This window comes from Sardina pilchardus, chromosome 10 (assembly GCF_963854185.1).
Source record: "Sardina pilchardus chromosome 10, fSarPil1.1, whole genome shotgun sequence".
NCBI lineage: Eukaryota > Metazoa > Chordata > Actinopteri > Clupeiformes > Clupeidae > Sardina > Sardina pilchardus.
Window position 1 is genome coordinate 33,914,493 of NC_085003.1, and position 2,500 is coordinate 33,916,992.

The 2,500-nt window shown below is 45.1% G+C and overlaps 1 protein-coding gene across 1 annotated transcript in view; it reads left to right on the forward strand.

Moving 5' to 3' along the window:
• The window catches only part of fan1 (FANCD2 and FANCI associated nuclease 1), a gene marked incomplete at its 5' end in the record, with an annotated part of 21,846 nt that overhangs the window by 10,401 nt on the left and 8,945 nt on the right, over positions 1-2,500 (forward strand). Inside the window, one exon of the mRNA XM_062546531.1 lies at positions 669-833. Coding sequence (XP_062402515.1) covers positions 669-833 — 165 coding nt within the window. The remainder of the gene's footprint in view (positions 1-668; positions 834-2,500) is intronic.

Consider the following 2,500-nt stretch of genomic DNA (forward strand, 5'->3'; position numbering starts at 1 on the left):
CACACACACACAACCTGCAGCAGCACCTCAAACTCCACAAGCAGGTACACACACACACAACCTGCAGCAGCACCTCAAACTCCACGAGCAGGTACACACACACACGAGCAGGCACACACACAACCTGCAGCAGCATCTCAAACTCCACGAGCAGGTACACACACACACACACACAAACACACACACAACCTGCAGCAGCACCTCAAACTCCACGAGTAGGTACACACACACACACACACACACACACACACATAACCTGCAGCAGCACCTCAAACTCCACGAGCAGGTACACACACACACACACACACACACACAAACACACACACACAACCTGCAGCAGCACCTCAAACTCCACGAGTAGGTACACACACACACACACACACACACACACACACACACACACACACACACACATAACCTGCAGCAGCACCAAAAAACTCCATGAGCAGGTACACACACACACATACACATACGCACACACACACAGACACACACACACACACACACACACACACACACACACACACAGACAGACACACACACACACATACACACACACACACACACACACACACACACACACACGATCAGCTGCCTGCTATAGTAATATAAGCTGATGTCTGATATATGTTGTTCTGGTTGGTGTGGTCTGGTTCTGGTGTCGGCAGGCTATCGATGCGATCCGGGACGGGCTCTCGGACCCGTTGGTCCGGACCGGTCACCAGCTGGCCCTGCACCAGCGCGCCGCCCGCATGAGGGAGTCGCCGAGCCTGAAGAAGCTCCGCCTCCTCCTGCGAGACCTGCCCAGCGTCCACGTCAGCGACGTCCCCCACGTGAGTCCGGCAGCCCAGTGGACACATGATAGAACCCCTCTGCTCTTTAGAACGCCCCTCTACCCTTTAACGGAGTGGACACATGATAGAACGCCCCCTCTGCTCTTTAGAACGCCCCCTCTGCTCTTTAGAACGCCCCTCTGCTCTTTAGAACGCCCCTCTGCTCTTTAGAACGCCCCTCTGCTCTTTAGAACGCCCTGTCTGTCTTTAACGGAGTGGACACATGTTAGAATGCTCTTTAACCCTATGAGCCCGACGGACGCAAAGTGCGTCAAAAAACGCACACATTTTCTTTGTTACATTGCTCCGCTATTATTAGTCACAGCAAGATGAAACTTATATTGCAGGAAAGAGCAGAACCGGGACTTTCCAACGATACTAGACACTTGTCTGTACGATCAAGTATGAAAATAAAATAAAATGATGAAGTTAAATCAAAGTATATCATATTTACAGTCTATATTGCTCTGCGTTCACCAGCGCATCCAGAACTCTCACTTAAATTACTCGCGGACCACGCTACGCACAGACATGACACGCATATCAAATGAAAGAGGAGAAGCAGAGCTTTGCATTGATACCAAATACATCGATCATTTCGTATGATAAAATCAGACGAAGTTACAAACAAATAATAATGTCATATATCTTTGGCTACCTTTACTCTCGTTTGATTTCCTCGTGAAATCGCGATCAAAAATATTTGGCACGCATGTCAGATGAAAGAGGAGAGCTAGAGCTATCCACAGATACCAAATACAACCTTCTAGGCCATAAAACAGACGACGTGACAGCAAAATAATAACTTCATTTAGCTCCACTTACCTCGTGTTTTTGTGTGGAATAGCCTATGTTCATAATCCAATGTTATCATGTGTTTCTCTATGACAAGTCACGTTCATAACACGGTTTTGAGATCCTAGCACACTCCTGTATGGTATCCAATTCAAGACTCCTATTGCATCCAAATTTGTTTGACAAATAAACACTTTTTGCCTTTACTTTGTTCATTGCAATGCAGTAAAACAAATATTATAGAGAATCATCATCTGTGCACGTCATGTGTCCTACCGCAAACAAGTCATGTAAGATCAGCTAGTGTCACAATATGGAGTGCAAAAAGTGCCAAAAAGTCATTTTTTCATCACTAAATAAAAATTGCCATTTATTTCTGGAAGGCACACACCACATATTTCTTTGAATTGCTCAGCCCCAAAGTATACCTCCACCATGGTTCTTATATTGCCGTGTTCAGGACAGTCAGGCCTACATAACCATGTAAGTTTGGTCGAGATGTGAGCTTGCTGTGGTGAGATACACATCAAAATGTAAGAATTTGTATAGTACGCTTTTCAACTTTTTATTATTTAAAAATCTAAATCAAATCAATGCAAGTATTTATACATGATATTGTGGCAGATCTGGATAGCCTAGACTGTGCTGAAAAAAACAATATGTAGCATGTGTGAATGGCACTTACAATGACCAGGATAAATGCTTCTAACTAGAGGTAGTGAAAATGCCCTTAAAACAGCTTAGGGTTCATAGGGTTAACTGAGTGGACACATGATAGAATGCTCTTTAACGGAGTGGACACATGATAGAATGCTCTTTAACGGAGTGGACACATGTTAGAACGCCCCCTCTGCTCTTTAACGGAGTGGACA